This window comes from Acipenser ruthenus, chromosome 2 (genome assembly GCF_902713425.1).
Source record: "Acipenser ruthenus chromosome 2, fAciRut3.2 maternal haplotype, whole genome shotgun sequence".
Taxonomy (NCBI): Eukaryota; Metazoa; Chordata; class Actinopteri; order Acipenseriformes; family Acipenseridae; genus Acipenser; species Acipenser ruthenus.
The window spans coordinates 12,755,783-12,773,144 of record NC_081190.1 but is presented as its reverse complement, the minus strand read 5'-3'; the positions used below and the strand labels follow the sequence as shown (position 1 = coordinate 12,773,144).

Here is a 17,362-nt window from a genome sequence, read left to right as displayed (position 1 = left end):
TTTGGGTTTAAATTTAAATTTTACTTAACCACAGTGGAATTTAACCATCAAAATAATCAAATTCATAAAATAGCTTTAATTAGTTATGAACAGTACTCCAAAGCCTTATTAATGTTATTTGCCATAATACAAACCACGTCTGGTTTGCACCATAGAAACAACACAATAACACTTAAATAGAAAGTCTTATTTATGTTATCTACAATACATTAAACCACGTCTGGTTTGCAGTATTGCCACAACACAATAATACTTGTACGTAGAGTTTAACAACTAAGTGTAATCACGAGAATATTTTTAATAAAAATACTCCTGGTAACTTAGTTTGTGACAGATTTAACAATCTTTAAGAATTGTTTTCCTCTCTAAGTTATCCATTAGCATTAGCAGTTTTGAAACCACGTGCTCTCACTCATTTTATTTTGTTATTTTTCCTGCAGCCAGCGCTTTCTGCTGGCTTCGCCAATCTCTGTCTGTAAAACGGTATTCAGCTAAGAATTGCACATAAAACAGACAATAGCTCATTTTTTTCTTTGTATTTTGCCGTATTCTCAAATTGTAAACGGATTCTGTCTCTATCTCAGAGTCTGATAGCTGCCAAACGCTCTGCTAATTTGTAAACATAGTTTACGCATTTGCGCACACACATTCATGCACACATAAAATTCACACACAGCTAAATGCCCCAAGACAAACACACATAACCTACGTACTTCAACATAAAGGCAGTTTGATGCTAGTTACATAACTTCGTACTTTATAGTACTGAGTTTCTGTTTCGTTATTATTTGTTATTATTTGTTTTCTATTCAAAGAAAATGTTATGTCCCTGCTCAGGTCAGGCATGAACTAAACATGCATTAATAAACAAATTCTCAAAATTACTTATTTTTTCTAGGATGTTGCTTTATCTCCTTGCTTAAGCAAAACCAGTCTAACCCAAACAATTATTATTATTATTATTATTATTATTATTATTATTATTATTATTATTATTATTATTATTATTATTTATTTATTTATTTCTTAGCAGACGCCCTTATCCAGGGCGACTTACAATCGTAAGCAAATACATTTCAAGTATCACAGTACAAGTAATTATACAATTAAGAGCAAGATAAATACAATGATTGGTTCAAGCAAGTACAAGTGTGACAAAATACAATTCAATAATACAGCAGATAACAGTGTCAGTGATAGTTACATCAGGATATGATTAAATACAAAATACTACAAATTAAACACATGGCAGATTACAGTACTCTGAAGTACAGGATTAAATGCAGTAAAATAGGGGGCAGATAAGAGCAAGTAAAGCACATTTAAAGAAGGGTGATAAGTGTCCCAGGGGAAAAACAGAGGAGTTCTACAGGTGCTGTCTGAAGAGGTGAGTCTTAAGGAGGCGCCGGAATGTGGTCAGTGACTGGGCAGTCCTGACATCTGTAGGAAGGTCATTCCACCACTGCGGGGCGAGGGTGGAGAAGGAGCGGGCTCTGGAGGCAGGGGAGCGTAGAGGAGGTAGAGCCAGTCTTCTAGTGCAGGCGGAGCTGAGAGGTCGAGTGGGTGTGTAGGGAGAGATGAGGGTCTGGAGGTAGCTGGATGCAGTCTGGTCAAGGCATCTGTAGGGTAGTACAAGAGTCTTGAACTGGATGCAAGCGGTTAATAAACAACTTCTTAATTACCATTACTCTACTTTGGAAACTACATATTATAGCTGTTATCTATTATATGTTTTGTCATCATTAATTTTACTGCCAGATTCCTTCCACCATGTGTAATTCCTGTTTGGTTTTACACTTGAATGGACACAATCCTTTTTTTTCTAATTTCTTTTAGTGTTTGATTTACTTTGATTAGCGCTTGTTCTACATATGATATACTATTGACCATTTTAATTTGATTATTTTCCCTTGTGTGTATTCCTCGGAAGTGCCACAAGAGGACCTCTCAGCGACCGAGTCTTATATATCAATCCTGGGAAATATAGTCTGGAGAGGTGATTGCAAAAGCCTACCTGCCCATAGGCCTCACACACCAGGGTTTTAAATTTACATAACTCTTGTTTGCCGCAGTGGGACTTATGATAAGAGATTTTAGTGTTACCTTGGCTCTTCACCAAGGATTTTAATTCACGTGACTCTGTTGCCTCAGCGGGTCTTACGGTGAAGATTTTAACATTACTCTGGCTCTTCACCAAGATTTTTAATTACGTAACTCAGTTTGCCTCAGCGGGTCTTACGGTGGAGATTTTGACGTCACCTGGCTCTTCACCAGGATTTACAATTTGCCGCTATTCTTTTTTTCTTTACTTATTCTTTTATTTTGACCATGGATTCATGTAAGTCCCTTACACTTAGAAAATCACTATTTGACTCTCTCTCCCTCTACCATGGGATCTCTCCGCTTAGAGATTCTACCCCGAGTAGCTCGACTCACTAATTCTTTGCCTTTGTCTTTCCCTTCACTATTATGTGTGATTATTCAAAAACGGACTCACCGGACGAATCTGAAACCACACAGCGTGAAACATTGTTAAGGGTTGCTTTTCAGGAATTCCGGGTTTTGGCACCAATCTGTAGTGAAAAAATTAAGCTGACAAATGTTTTTTGATTCAAAAACACTTTAAGAAAGGTATACCTCCAATACAATCATATAAGCACAAGTTCCAAACTGACTTTGGACAAGGCCTCAATACAGCACAGTGCATGATATGTTTGTATCAGAAAGCACCATATCCATGGAGTCAATTCGAAAGAGATGAAAAGACTAACAAGCTTTTTAATGTTTGATATTCATATCTTCATAAGCAACTGGTGATTCCAGTCCCATTTGTCTTACCTTTGTGTTTCCACTCTATCATTGCACACTCCCTTTGTGAGGGAAAGGGGGGGGGGGGGGGTGGCGGGTTGCGCCCTGTCCATGACGCTTTGCATACCACGTTGTACATAGCAGGGCGCATCCATCTTGTCTTTCAGTTCTCCTCCCCCATATTACACTATCTCTGCTAGTCTCCTGCCTTTTGGCATTTAACTCAGACACCAATCTGTGACTTTGTCTTGTTATGCTATGCAAAACTGCACGTAGCTGGTTTTGCCGATGGGAAATGAAACTCGAAACTTACACAATACTGTATAGAAACTTAATATAAAAGCATATAAAGCTACTGAATTGGTAAGTACATTAAAACAACTATAAAAACACGTTTATACACAATTAGAAACATAATGATTAAAAACAACTTAATTATAAAAGACACACACATACACATAATGTAAAACTTATAATTAATTTATTAATAGATACCTGCAGGAGGAAGCAGGTACACCCAGGACATAGCTATGGCCAAAGGTTTTGCATCACCCAATAGAATATATATATATATATATATATATATATATATATATATATATATATATATATATATATATATATATATATATATATATAGCGCCTTGCATAAGTATTCATAAGTATTCACCCCCCTTGGACTTTTCCACATTTTGTAGTGTTACAACCTGGAATTAAAATGGATTTAATTGGGATTTTTACCATTTGATTTAAACAACATACTTAATTAACACTTTGAAGGTGCAAAATATTTTTTATTGTGACACAAAAGTTAATTGAACAAAAAAAAAGACATTTGTTGGTTGCATAAGTATTCACCCCCCTGAGTCAATACTTGGTAGAAGCACCTTTGGCAGCAATTACAGCTGTGAGTCTTTTTGGGTAAGTCTCTACCAGCTTTGCAAATCTGGATCCTGCAATTCTTCTTGGCAAAATTGCTTAAGCTCTGTCAAGTTGGATGGGGACCGTTGGTGAACAGCAATTTTCAAGTCTTGCCACAGATTCTCAATCGGACTGAGGTCTGGGCTTTGACTGGGCCATTCTAAGACATTCAGGTTCTTGTTTTTAAACCACTCCAGTGTAGCTTTGGCTGTGTGTTTAGGGTCATTGTCCTGCTTGAAGGTGAACCTCTGCCCCAGTCCCAGGTCTCTTGCAGACTGAAACAGGTTTTCCTCTAGAATTTCCCTGTATTTGGCTCCATCCATCTTGCCCTCAATCCTGACCAGTTTTCCAGTCCCTGCCGATGAAAAGCATCCCCATAACATGATGCTGCCACCACCATGCTTCACCGTGGGGATGGTGTTCTCAGGGTGATGAGCAGTGTTGGCTTTGCGCTACACATAGCGTTTTGCGTGAAGGCCAAAAAGTTCACTTTTGGTCTCATCAGACCAGAGAACCTTTTTCCACATGTTTGCTGTGTCCCCCACATGCCTTTTGGCAAAATCCAAACAGGATTTGATATGGGTTTTTTTTCGGGTTAGTTGTCCCATGGACGGTTTCTCCCATCTCAGCTGTGGATCTCTCCAGCTCCTTCAGAGTTACCATTGGCCTCTTGGTTGCTTCTCTGACTAATGCCCTCCTTACCTGGTCACTGAGTTTTGGTGAACGGCCTTCTCTAGGCAGAGTCGCGGTTGTGCCATATTCTTTCCATTTTTTAATAATGGATTTAACGGTGATCCGGGGGATGTTCAAAGTTTGGGATATTTTTTTATAACCCAACCCTGATTGGTGCTTCTCCAGAACTTTATCCCGGACTTGTTTTGATAGCTCCTTGGTCTTCATGATGCTGTTTGTTTAGATATGCTCTCTAACAAACTCTGGGGCCTTCCAGAAACAGGTGTATTTAATCTGAGATCATGTGACACTTTAATTGCACACAGGTGGACTCCATTCAACTTATTATGTGACTTCTGAAGGCAATTGGTTGCACCAGAGCTTATTTAGGGGTGTCACAGCAAAGGGGGTGAATACTTACGCAATCAAGACTTTTCAGTTTTTTATTTGTATAAAATTTTGAAAAATATGTAGATTTTTTTCCCCACTTCGACATTATGGACTATTTTGTGTAGATCAGTGACAAAAAAACCCAAATTAAATCCATTTTAATTCCAGGTTGTAACACTACAAAATGTGGAAAAGTCCATGGGGGGTGAATACTTATGCAAGGCACTGTATGTGTATATATATATATATATATATATATATATATATATATATATATATATATATATATATATAATATGATGTCTCAATCCTAAAATTCTCGACGATGCAAAATGTTTGGCCATAGCTGTACAAGTATGAAAAAATCCTTTCATTGTCTTGTTTTTGTTTTTGCTCTATTTCTTGATTTGGGTTTACACATGAGACCAGCTGTGGGGAAATGAAAAACAAGCACCTGGAGATGGCTGAAGAACATTTCTGGTGGAGTACTGTTTTGTTTTCAAGCTCACTAAGTAACTACAAAGTGAACATGATAGAACTAATAATGTGCATCATGCAGATGTTTATCTGCACATTTAGCTGCACATTATTTATTTAGCTATCATTACGTGTATTATGCTAATTGTCACCATGTATTATCCATGTTTTCTATTAACATTCTTGAACAATTTAGTCATAAGTTAGCATAAGTCATATAAGCACTGATCAGGCCGATACTGAACTTATTGGCTTGATATTCTGTGTTGACATTTTTTCAAGTCCATTTCTTCTTCATAAGAAAGGACGGTTTAATCTGGTGAAGGGTTTAAACCATAACAGTCATTTCTGGTGTGTGCTTCAAACATCTTATTCAGCATATTTTGAAAATCACAAGCTAAAACTAAGAACCCCTGAAATATGACAACACTTTACATTCATATTATTGTGTCCAGTCATGTTCACTGGTTAAAGTAAAGCATTGTTGTTTTCTTCCTTTTGTATCTGGATAACAACACAATAACAACATCCTAGAATGTGACTTAGAGCTCCCAATTAATAACCAGTAAGCTGTTCATCAATAGTTATCATGCTGTCCTCTCATCATATTGCAACTTCTTGCTTTCAGGCAAAGCTATAGCCAGAAAGCAAAATGCTTAACTCATCTCTAATCAAATGACTCATGTTATAGCAAGTTTATATTGTCACCCTGTCAAGTTGAGAATAACTTTGCAAAGTCCTGGTGCTGACCTGCAGAGCCATAAACAGCTTATAAACTAGTTAACTGGATGATCTACTGATCCTACTACATTCCCAAGCATAGTCTTCTGTCTTTTGACACTACGTTTCTGGTTTCCATAACCAGATGAGGTTCAATCCTATGAAAATGCTGTGTTCTATCAGTAAAGGAAATATTATTCATTTGGTTACTCAACAAGTTCTCGGAACTACTCATTTTCATCACCCATTAGATAAACAGTCTATGGTTTGCCATGATGTACAGCATCCTATGTATCCATATTACAAGAAGAGCAGTGTGATCTGATGCAGGACTTGCTATTATTGGATGGTGTGACAGGGTGGCTGGGCGGTGACGTCACGGCAGAAGCAGGAAGAGAAATACTGACACCAAGTCTGCAGTTTCAACAAAAGAAAGACGCGGCGCCGCCGTATTTATTAACAAAAATAAATAAAATATTCAAACAAAAACACTGTGCTTACAGAGCAAAATAAAAGGGTAAACAAAAATAATCACGAACACAAAATAATATAACACAACACAGGTCAGGCTGGGCAGATTGCCTTCACTGTTCCTATGTCTTCTTTTTAAGTTTCGCTTTCACTCTCTCTGCTCGCTGTCTACGCTCCTCTCGTATACCCCACCCAGAGTGCAGCGAGCTGCAGGCTTTTTATGCAGGTGACCATCTCCCGATTAGCAACAAAATTAATCACTTAATTAATTCAGGAGATGGCCACCTTCTGCACAAGTTTATTAATTATTCCTGGCAGAGGACGAGCACCAATCTCGCCTCTGCCAGAACACGTTTTAAAATAAACAAATAACAAACAAACGGCGCTCGCCATCATTTACACAATAATAATAATAATAATAATAATAATAATAATAATAATAATAATAATAATAATACAAAATAAACACGGGAGGAGGGGGAACCCCATTCTAAAATAAATAAGCCCTGTACAGGGCTGCTCGCCCTGTTACAGATGGCCATCTGTTTTAAAGTTTCTGTCAGAGTAAAGGGGTGGATTAAACCGGCAAAAGTTGTCTTACTAAAAGAGGAAAACTACAGTAGTTGGTAAGAATATAATGAGGAGTTTTGCAGTCTGGGAAATTGTGTGGCTTTGTGTCCAGAAATAGCTTGTACTGTAAACATAAAATGCCAAGGTGCATTGTGGTCTAAATAATTTGTTAGAAATTGGATGAATGTCACCTAATGCTGAGGATGGCATCCTTCCCATAATACTATATCTGTGTCTGTGCAGATCCCTAGCCATAGCAGCAGGAAGCTTGTTGCCTCCACGTTTTATTGGCATAGAAATACCATAAGAAGAAACCATAAAGAAATTAGTACAAATTTTGGACAACCATTTTGCCTAGTCTTTTTCCTTGTCTTCATTCATTCTACTGTGAAAACTTCACTTCCAAATGATTTTATACATGTTTTATTGGTATTCTGGGCTGTGTTTGTGGTCAGTACATTTAAGATAACCAAGATACTGTAAATTGATGTCAATCCCACTGTCATGCAAGTTTTATTGTTAAACTTTACTGATTAAGACAGGATATCTATGTAGCCTTGTAAAACCTCTTGAATGGTTGTGTATTCAGTATGGACATTTAAAATGTAGGCTTCCTGTTTAAAAAACAAGCACTCTTTTTCAACACAGCCAGCATTTAATGGCAAACTGTGCAAACCGCAGTAAAAAGGTTCTCAATTACTTGTTTACTGGCTAGAGTAGGGTTTTGCGAACTTAGCATTGAGCTGATGAAGGTTTAGCACAGTGAATTTTGGATGAGTGACAGGCTCTATCGCTATTAGTTCACTGTTAACTGTTTGAAACATCAGTGTCAATGTTTTGTCAGGTGTGGGAGCCTCAGTGTTGGCCAAAACTGTGTTTCCATGGAAACTGGCCAACTAAAAGTGTAAAAAGCTGTCATAATAGCATACAAAAATATTTGAATCCTTGGAAGAATTAATTTAATGGTAACTACAGTTGCTTGAATGACTTTTGCATTTTATTTAATAATGCAAACTTTTGATTACTACTGTATGATGAAAAAAGACAAGAAGCATATGAAAAATAAGATGACAAAGATTTGTAATACAGCTTTTATGAGAGCCCATTATTCAATATATTGCAGTATATTTTGTTTCTGAAAGGGCAGCTTTAGCAAAATGCTTTCCATCCAATGCCCTGTATAGATATAAGTTATATATAAATGTAATCAGGTATGGAATACTCTACATTATATTGTTTCTTACAGTATGAGGTATGAAATAAACATATCAAGACTGGCCCCCATGGTCACATAATCCAAAAATGAGGAACACGTTCATGTCTAGTACCAGGGTTTGAATTTCATTTTTGTGTGCTGGGGGGATTTCCCCCCTATGCTCCAGCCAAAGAGGGGGGAGGGGAGGGGGGAATGTGAATGACTTAAAGCTGCTCAACAAAACCTCTGCATGTGTCTACTGTTCTATTTATCTGCACTCCCCATTGCTTTTGCCATTGCCTGGCATGAAGCTTCTACTTTATACTTTCTTTTTCAATGCTGTGTTGTGTGCACTGCCACTAGAATGTTTCATTGTAGAGGTTTTGTAACAGTGGCTAGCAAACTTTAGAGTTGCATAGAGACTGCAGACCGAACAACTCATCTGACCACTATCATTGTTAACCTCCAGTCATGGGTAAACCTTCAGCTAATCTATTTTGCCTTTCCCTTCACTGCCATCGCTTGTTTATGTTTTATTATCATATTGTGCATCACATTTTTTATTTAACAACAGTGACTCCGGGCAAACGTTTTTTGCCTTTATCAGAAGAATCAGCGGCCTCGTCGTTGCAAGGTGCTTTTCTTTTTAACTTTAACGGCCCATTTCGTCTTTTCATGCCGTGTTGTCTTTTTAAAGTTATAAAGAACAGCAACTCCCAAAGTCACCGCTTGCAAAGTAACACAAGGGTCTTGAATCCTGGGTTTTTCAATACTGTTTACTTTCCTCTTACTGCAATAGACTGAGTACGAGAGATTAAAGTCTCGCATCATTTGATATATCCAGCACTACTTAGAATAGTGCATGTGTTTAAATTAGGCATTCTAAATTGGGTGAAAAAATGGGGGAGCAGGAAGAATACAGTAGCTTCACTTAAAATATCTCTGTGGGATTTTCCCATACTGAAAGTTGCAGATATGCGGGAGGAACTTGGAAAATGCGTGATTCCCACAATCCCGCGTTGAAATTCAAGCCCTGAGTACATATACAGTATATGTTGTCTATAATGGGGGAATTCAAATCATGTTCTGTCACTGAGGGAGAGACAAGTTAATGTAGCCTCTTCCTTTAAAGGTAGGAGTTCAATTAAGTAAACAGCACAACTTGTATATATATATATATATATATATATATATATATATATATATATATATATATATATACATATACAGACATGCTCAAATTTGTTGGTACCCCTCCACAAAAAACGAAGAATGCACAATTTTCTCTGAAATAACTTGAAAATGACAAAAGTAATTGGCATCCACCTTTGTTTATTCCATATTTAATAGAAATCAGACTTTGCTTTTGATTTTTTATTCAACATAATAATGTAAATAATAAAACAAACGAAAATGGCATGGACAAAAATGATGGGCCCGCAAACCTAATATTTTGTTGCACAACCTTTAGAGGCAATCACTGCAATCAAACGTTTTCTGTAGCTCTCAATGAGACTTCTGCACCTGTTAACAGGTAGTTTGGCCCACTCTTCCTGAGCAAACTGCTCCAGCTGTCTCAGGTTTGATGGGTGCCTTCTCCAGACTGCAAGTTTCAGCTCTTTCCATAGATGTTCGATAAGATTCAGATCAGGACTCATAGAAGGCCACTTCAGAATAGTCCAATGTTTTGTTCTTATCCATTCTTGGGTGCTTTTAGCTGCGTGTTTTGGGTCATTATCCTGTTGGAGGACCCATGACCTGCGACTGAGACAGAGCTTTCTGACACTGGGCAGTACGTTTCACTCCAGAATGCCTTGAGTCTTGAGATTTAATTGTGCCCTGCACAGATTCAAGGCACCCTGTGTCAGGCGCAGCAAATTAGCCCCAAAACATTACCGAGCCTCCTCCATGTTTCACTGTAGGTATGGTGTTCTTTTCTTTGGAAGCTTCATTTTTTCGTCTGTGAACATAGAGCTGATGTGACTTGCCAAAAAGCTCCAGTTTGACTCATCTGTCCAAAGGACATTCTCCCAGAAGCATTGTGGCTTGTCAATATGCATTTTAGCAAATTCCAGTCTTTTTCCAGTCTTTCTCCAGTGTTTTTCTGTCAAAAGTGGAGTCCTCCTGGGTCTTCTTCCAAGGAGCCCACTTTCACTCAAAAAGCGACGGATGGTGCGATCAGAAACTGACGTACCTTCACCTTGGAGTTCAGCTTGTATCTCTTTGGCAGTTATCCTTGGTTCTTTTTCTACCATTCGCACTATCCTTCTGTTCAATCTGGGGTCGATTTTCCTCTTGCGACCGCGCCCAGGGAGGTTGGCTACAGTTCCATGGACCTTAAACTTCTTAATAATATTTGCAACTGTTGTCACAGGAACATCAAGCTGCTTGGAGATGGTCTTGTAGCCTTTACCTTTACCATGCTTGTCTATTATTTTCTTTCTGATCTCCTCAGACAACTCTCTCCTTTGCTTTCTCTGGTCCATGTTCAGTGTGGTGCACACAATGATACCAAACAGCACAGTGACTACTTTTCTCCATTTAAATAGGCTGAATGACAGATTACAAGATTGGAGACATGTGTGATACTAATTAAAGAAACTAATTAGTTAAAAAATATCACTATAATCCAATTATTTACAGTGCCTTGCGAAAGTATTCGGCCCCCTTGTACTTTGCGACCTTTTGCCACATTTCAGGCTTCAAACATAAAGATATGAAACTGTAATTTTTTGTGAAGAATCAACAACAAGTGGGACACAATCATGAAGTGGAACGAAATTTATTGGATATTTCAAACTTTTTTAACAAATAAAAAACTGAAAAATTGGGCGTGCAAAATTATTCAGCCCCCTTAAGTTAATACTTTGTAGCGCCACCTTTTGCTGCGATTACAGCTGTAAGTCGCTTGGGGTATGTCTCTATCAGTTTTGCACATCGAGAGACTGAAATTGTTGCCCATTCCTCCTTGCAAAACAGCTCGAGCTCAGTGAGGTTGGATGGAGAGCATTTGTGAACAGCAGTTTTCAGTTCTTTCCACAGATTCTCGATTGGATTCAGGTCTGGACTTTGACTTGGCCATTCTAACACCTGGGTATGTTTATTTGTAAACCATTCCATTGTAGATTTTGCTTTATGTTTTGGATCATTGTCTTGTTGGAAGACAAATCTCTGTCCCAGTCTCAGGTCTTTTGCAGACTCCATCAGGTTTTCTTCCAGAATGGTCCTGTATTTGGCTCCATCCATCTTCCCATCAATTTTAACCATCTTCCCTGTCCCTGCTGAAGAAAAGCAGGCCCAAACCATGATGCTGCCACCACCATGTTTGACAGTGGGGATGGTGTGTTCAGGGTGATGAGCTGTGTTGCTTTTACGCCAAACATAATGTTTTGCATTGTTGCCAAAAAGTTCGATTTTGCTTTCATCTGACCAGAGCACCTTCTTCCACATGTTTGGTGTGTCTCCCAGGTGGCTTGTGGCAAACTGTAAACGACACTTTTTATGGATATCTTTAAGAAATGGCTTTCTTCTTGCCACTCTTCCATAAAGGCCAGATTTGTGCAGTATACGACTGATTGTTGTCCTATGGACAGAGTCTCCCACCTCAGCTGTAGATCTCTGCAGTTCATCCAGAGTGATCATGGGCCTCTTGGCTGCATCTCTGATCAGTCTTCTCCTTGTATGAGCTGAAAGTTTAGAGGGACGGCCAGGTCTTGGTAGATTTGCAGTGGTCTGATACTCCTTCCATTTCAATATTATCGCTTGCACAGTGCTCCTTGGGATGTTTAAAGCTTGGGAAATCTTTTTGTATCCAAATCCGGCTTTAAACTTCTCCACAACAGTATCTCGGACCTGCCTGGTGTGTTCCTTGTTCTTCATGATGCTCTCTGCGCTTTAAACGGACCTCTGAGACTATCACAGTGCAGGTGCATTTATACGGAGACTTGATTACACACAGGTGGATTCTATTTATCATCATTAGTCATTTAGGTCAACATTGGATCATTCAGAGATCCTCACTGAACTTCTGGAGAGAGTTTGCTGCACTGAAAGTAAAGGGGCTGAATAATTTTGCACGCCCAATTTTTCAGTTTTTTATTTGTTAAAAAAGTTTGAAATATCCAATAAATTTCGTTCCACTTCATGATTGTGTCCCACTTGTTGTTGATTCTTCACAAAAAATTACAGTTTCATATCTTTATGTTTGAAGCCTGAAATGTGGCAAAAGGTCGCAAAGTTCAAGGGGGCCGAATACTTTCGCAAGGCACTGTATTATCTTTTCTAAGGGGTACCAACAAATGTGTCCAGGCCATTTTAGAATATCTTTGTAGAATAAGCAATAATTCATCTCTTTTCACAGCTTCTTTGCTTTATTCTATGACATACCAAAGGCATGCAAGTATACATGATAAAATAGCTTTTAGTTTAATCACTTTTCAGGAGGAATGAAGCATTATTTCAATGAGCTGTAAGGGTACCAACAAATTTGAGCACGTCTGTATATATATACACACACAGGCCAACTTCACTATAACGAACCCCCCTGGGACCTGGAGAAATGTTCGTTATATCAGGGTGTTCACTATAACAGGGTTTGGCATTTTTCTGTATCAGAATAATGACAAAATGGCAAATTTGAATTGAACATCACTATATAGTACTTTTATGAAGATTCCTTCACATTGATCAACATTTAAATGGTATTTTGACAAGATACTCATGTCACATGTGTGGGTAACCGCATTGCAAGACAGAGCAGTTGGAGCTGAAACGCCGGCACAGGCGCGCAGGATTTATTAAACACAAAACAGAACGTAAACAAACAGGTCATGTGACGCTACCAACAATGGTAACGCACAGAGGACACATACAAGACAGGCAGGCAGCAAGTCTCAATCGAGCGCCCGTCTGTAAACAATCATTTGATCAAACATAACAATTCCAAAAAGCACACAAAACAAACCCGTTTCCACATATAAATTACACCAACACTAATTTCCCCCTGTGGTATGTTTAAAAGAAAACAGTAAAGAAATGAAAAAGGATAGAATGTACACTTACATGCTGAATACAGTAATTACATGTCCTTTCCCTTGAAAAATCTATCCAGCGTAGATTTCTCCTCACGCCTGTTGTCTGGTTGCAGTTTGTGTGAAGATGACTGACAAGCAACGCTTGCATTCGTCATGCATGATTCGTACTACAATAGGTCATCTTTGAATTAGTGTTATCTTTGAATTAGTCAACCATTGTCTTTGTTTTCACTGAAAGTTCAGTGTCAGTCAGTACTGAGATCGTTGTATCTGGGTCGATCCTGTACCTTGTCTTTCTAATAGGGCTAATTTGCATTGAAAAAATCAGTTCTTGCTGTTGGGATTGTTAAAAATGGGTGTTCGTTATAAGAAGGGTTCGTTATATTGAAGTTAGCCTGTATGTTTGCATGTTTCTACGCTTTGCATTTTTCGCGTCTCAATCGCGCATTGTTTATCTGACCCTGCCGTGCCTTACATCAATTTAAAGGATTTTTAATGGCCTTTCTCTCTCTCCCTCTCTCTCTCTCTCTCTCTCCCTCTCTCTCTCTCTCTCTCTCTCTCTCTCTCTCTCTCTCTCTCTTCTCTCTCTCCCTCTCTCTCTCTCTCTCTCTCTCTCTCTCTCCTCTCTCTCTCTCTCTCTATATATATATATATATATAAATGTTTTACTTTTGTTTTGTTTTTTGTGGATGCTTCGCTCTCCCCCTGGGTAAATGTGATGGACTAGCCACCACAATACCTCACACCAGCTGCCCATGCACAGTTAACCCTGAGTTGCCATGATCACAAGTTCTTGAAGACCCTGATCAACGCGAACCAAAGACCGCTAAACGACAAGCCTTGCCTCCCCCCACCCAAACCAAGCAGCATCAACAACAGTCAAAGCTGCACAAAAGCAGAAAACACCAGTGGAGGCCAGGATGCTCACAACATTGATATACATTGTAACTCCTGAATGTGTCTTAGACTTTTTCACAGCAGTGTATATACACAGTATATTTAACAGCTTGTGTTTAAATGATGATCTGTTTACATAGCACCTAAGTACATTTAAAACCATATCAGAGTTTCAAACAAAAGGAGTCTCTTCGACTCACCCGGCTCCTAGTAGCTGATATATTCTAGAACCTTGTATAGTCGGTTCTTAAGGGATCCCAATGACTCAGCAGCAACAACAGTTTGTCTGTTTTCTGCAGATCAGTGCAACAACAGTACCGCTTAACACCATGCATTGGCAATGGTGAGAAAATGTCCTGTTTTGAGCCAACATTCCAGTAGACTGGTTTTGACACTGACTTTTACTGAGGCCCAAAGAAAAAGAAAAGAATAACAGTTTTCTACATTTAATAATAATATAATGAAACACAGTCAGTTCCACTGAATAATAATAATAATAATAATAATAATAATAATAATAATAATAATAATAATAATAATAATAATAATAATAATAATAGCAAACCAGTGGTAACACAAGGAAAACATTGTGCTGCTAAGGGTGATTCTAAAATATTTTATGACAAATCTTCAAATCATTTTAATGTTGTCTTTTCCAGGACACTGGCAAGTGCAGGAAAAGAACTCAAAGATAACTTCCTGAAAGCCCTGGCACAGCGAGAGGAAGCCAACCGCAGTGGGAAAATGACTGTGAGTACATTATTAGAAGCTGCCTCTTGCTGCATTTTATTGGTTACGTAAAGGGAATCCCCAAAGAAATTTGAGCAATAACAATATGTAATGGTAATTATTACAATTACAATGTTACATTTTCAGTCAATATCTTTGTATGCTCTCAACAGTTTTTGTATCATTATCTTAGAGTGGTGTGGCAAGATCCTTGGTAACCATGGTGACAGTGCTCAAACAGCATCACTATTTTGGAGTTTGAATGCTCATCTTTTTATTGGATTTATTCAGTTTTTCCCAATATCAAGCAGATCAGTTAAAAACAGGGAGCATGTTTTCTAATGCTACTTCAATACAGGATCAGTACATTCATTTCATTTTACTGGTATTCATTTTAAAAGAAACACATCTTATTGAAAACACGTGTTTTCATTGTTAATGTCTCCACTCTCCAGCCAAAGAAATATCTTGGTTTGCATGTCATTCTTTCGTGTTTTAACCTGGGGAGTGAATTTCATTTTTTTTAGATTGAAAAATGTTAATACGTTGTTTACTATATAACATGTGCTTCTTTAAAAACTACCAATGTGTGACCTACCATACCTTGCAAATGGAGGTGAAAGTTAGATTTGTGGAATCATTTAATTGGCTTTAAAAGAGAGAGTTTTCATGGTCTAAATCCGTGTTTTAAAAGAGATTAGAGCCATTGGTAAGCTGAAGAAAGAACACTAATGATAATGTCAACTGTTCTTTTTATAATCTCTACATTTGGATGACTGGCCTCCTGTCAAAGTTGTTGAATGTAGTATACCAGTATCTTTACTCCTGTCTGGCAATACATTATAAATAAGTGTCTTTTCATGTGAAGTATGTGCTGTAGCTGTGTGTATTTGTATTTACTATGTATTTACTTTAAAGTGTTACAACATTTTCTAAATAATAAGTTTCAATACCAGATGAGAGGGACACATAATAAATGGAAGGTGTGAACTATTTATTTTTTCCATCATATGGATGATCCTCAAAAGAGTGCCCTCAGGTTCCCTGTGAGGGTTGTTTTTAGAAATAGGTTTATTCTGAAAGAATGTATAATGTGTAGGTTTATTTTATCTAGATCTCTGATGGGAAATCAAGGCAAACTGTGGTTAATTTCTTACAACACAACGACAATATTTATAAAGCATTATCACTGTTGAATTGGTGCCATTTTAACAATTCTAAACATTAAAATAAACACAGAAATGCTTCTAGGTGGTACTCTGTGCTTCTGAAAGGGAAAAGGAATAGGATCCCTTCTGGACTTGCAGGAATAGCAAGCAAGAAGTAAAATATGACCTTCCTTTACCTGCACCTTTGGGATTTGTAATTATAAGATCAAATAAAGTGCAGTGAAGGAGTATAGCAGAACCTACAGACACACATTTTCCCATTGAATGTTGACAGTGTAAACAGTCTCATGCATAAGCCGTTCTGGCTTTTTAAACTTGCGTAATTGAAGCTGGTATAAAAGCGCCGGTAACAGCTTGTTCCTTTCACAGGTATTCAAAGAAACCACTGTAGCTGACTCAGAAAAAGCTGTGAATCAGGCAGTGTCTAATATACCTCTTCCTGTGTTTAAAAAAAAAATCTGTGGAACAAAATATAGTGTTGTATATCACCAACAATATTATGCTGACATGATCTTTTCCCCCTTTCTCTTTTTTTCCAATGAAGTGCTTCCTCTGATGAAAAAGTGTGCTGGAAAATGTTTATTTTCCTTCTCTCTCACTCCCACTCTCCTTTTTTGTAAAATTGAACCCACATTAAACCACTTAATACCCCTGCTTTAGGAAACTGTGTGAGTAACGTAGGCAAACTTAATACAGTTTGACAAGCTTGAACCAAGGTATGTTTATTTTCTTCAAATGTATTCCAGCCAAACATGTATCAATGTATTGGCATCTTAAAAAATATACTGTCCATATTTTGGTTATGGGTTGTTTATTTGCTTAGCAATTTAAAAAATAAATGTTGTAGTTGGTTGTATTTTTTAACATTAAAAAGTACTACATATGTTAACACACTGCTAAATTTATCAAAATGAAACACTTACAAACTAGTCACTACTATGTAAACATTGGCATAAAAGTGTGTACTATGCATAGTCTGTATTAGTGTCCTTGCCCCTTAAATCTTGTATAAAATACTCAGTGTGCAGGATGAAGGAAATTATCTATCAACTGTACAGCTATGGCCAAACGTTTTGCAACACCCTATAGAATTAACTAATTTTTCTTCATAAAGTCGAATGAAACCTGCTTAATAATGTTACGTTAACATATTGAATTACATACCGCTTTGTAGTATTCCATATACTTAACGAAAAACTGACAACAATTTTTAAATGTAACATTTTGAAATCTAACATTTATTTTTTGTGTTTATTTATTTAATTTATATAGCGCCTTTCATACCGGCGTATCTCAAAGCGTTTTACAGA

The 17,362-nt window shown here is 37.7% G+C and overlaps 1 protein-coding gene across 1 annotated transcript in view; it reads left to right on the top strand.

The window, feature by feature from the left end:
• Positions 1-17,362, top strand: part of LOC117403813 (cilia- and flagella-associated protein 299) — a 156,034-nt gene that overhangs the window by 54,086 nt on the left and 84,586 nt on the right. Inside the window, exon 3 of the mRNA XM_058989722.1 lies at positions 14,814-14,904. Within this exon, the coding sequence (XP_058845705.1) occupies positions 14,814-14,904 (91 nt within the window). The remainder of the gene's footprint in view (positions 1-14,813; positions 14,905-17,362) is intronic.